The sequence below is a fragment of the Monodon monoceros genome, unplaced genomic scaffold (assembly GCF_005190385.1).
Source record: "Monodon monoceros isolate NGI ecotype Baffin Bay Population unplaced genomic scaffold, NGI_Narwhal_1 Super_Scaffold_12, whole genome shotgun sequence".
Taxonomy (NCBI): Eukaryota; Metazoa; Chordata; class Mammalia; order Artiodactyla; family Monodontidae; genus Monodon; species Monodon monoceros.
Window position 1 is genome coordinate 162,491,261 of NW_021703768.1, and position 1,436 is coordinate 162,492,696.

A 1,436-nucleotide genomic window follows, 5' to 3' on the forward strand; every position below is an offset into this window, starting at 1 on the left:
ACTCTCGCCAGCTTCACAAGGGCAGAGGAGGGGACAGTCCTCTTTCCTTCTGCCCCTACCAGCCAATCCCAACCAAGCCTTGAGTGCACGCCCAGGGCCACATGGCCCAGGCTCCCTGCTGGGGGAGGAGAGGGCTTCAGGATGAGATTCCATGGCTGATAGGAAAGGCAGCCCTCCTAACACCCTGACCCCCAAGGCATGGGTGGGGCCTGGAAAACTTCTCAATGCAACTGTCCCCAGCCCCCGACCCTGCGGAGGATTGGCTGAGGAGAGCAGAGCAGCTCCCTCGTCACCCATTGGATTTATGGGAATTTCCTCCCCATGTTCATTTAGACATTAACTCGGCCAGGGTAAGCCAAGGCAAACAGACCAGATCTGGGGTGGACAAGAGGACAGGCATCTGTGGCCTGTGGCCCTACATTGTCCTCCCACCGCCATGGATGTGCCCTGGCTCCTAGGATTGATTCTACTCCTCCTGCGGAGCCCCGTTGCCCATGCTGAGCCGCTGTGAGTCTGGAGAACTGAGGGGACATCTGCCATCTCTATGATTCCCTGCATGTGACCCTCGTCCATCACTTCCACCTCTTGAGTCCCCCTGTGCCCCCATGTTTGTCTGCTGACAGGTACATCCTCGTGACCCCCCGGGTCCTGCGGGTCGGCAGCCCGGAGAACATCCACGTTCAGGCTCACTCGGACTCCAGAGAGCCCCTCAACAGGACCCTCAAGGTGAACCTCACCGTGTGGGATTTCCCCATGAAGAAGATACCAGTGGCTAGGGTTCAGCTTGTTCTCTCACCAGAAAACCACTTTATGGACCAGGCACCAGTGACGGTGGGTGACAGGCCGGGTTGGGTGGCCATAAAGGGAATCTCCGGGTCAGCAGCAAGGATAGAGAGGGGCAGACTCTAGAGGGACTTCCCAAGCGGCACACTGGAGAAGAGATGCAGGGCCTGTGGGACTTCCCTGGCAGTCCAGTGGTTGGGACTTCACCTTCCACTGAACAGGGTGCAGGTTCGATCCCTGGTCAGGGAACTAGGATCCCACATGTCTCACATCCAAAAAAACAAAACATAAAACAGAAGTAGTATTGTAGTAGGTTCAGTAAGGTCTTTGAAAATGATCCACATCAAAAAAAAAATCTTTTTTAAAAAAAACAGAGATGCAAGGCCTGGATATAGTTACTGCTTCTCTTATGTCCTATCCATTTTTTTTAAATTGAAGTATAGTTGATTTACAGTGTTGTGTTAATTTCTGCTGTACAGCAAAGTGAGTCAGTTATACATACATATACATTCTTTTTCTTATTCTTTTTTTTAACATCTTTATTGGAGTATAATTGCTTTACAATAGTGTGTTAGTTTCTGCTTTATAACAAAGTGAATCAGCTATACATATACATATATCCCCATATCCCCTCCCTCTTGCATCTCCCTCCC

General features: G+C 51.0%; 1 protein-coding gene across 8 annotated transcripts in view; it reads left to right on the plus strand.

Moving 5' to 3' along the window:
* Positions 1-241: 241 nt before the first annotated feature.
* The window catches only part of LOC114893098 (complement C3-like), a 28,795-nt gene continuing 27,600 nt past the window's right edge, over positions 242-1,436 (plus strand). For all 8 annotated transcript variants that reach the window (XR_003792827.1, XR_003792828.1, XM_029218620.1 and 5 more), the window contains exons 1-2: positions 242-507; positions 624-831. Coding sequence is in view for 6 of the 8 variants with exons in the window: in XM_029218620.1 (XP_029074453.1) it covers positions 437-507; positions 624-831 (279 nt within the window). In the remaining 2 variants the exon portion in view is untranslated. The remainder of the gene's footprint in view (positions 508-623; positions 832-1,436) is intronic.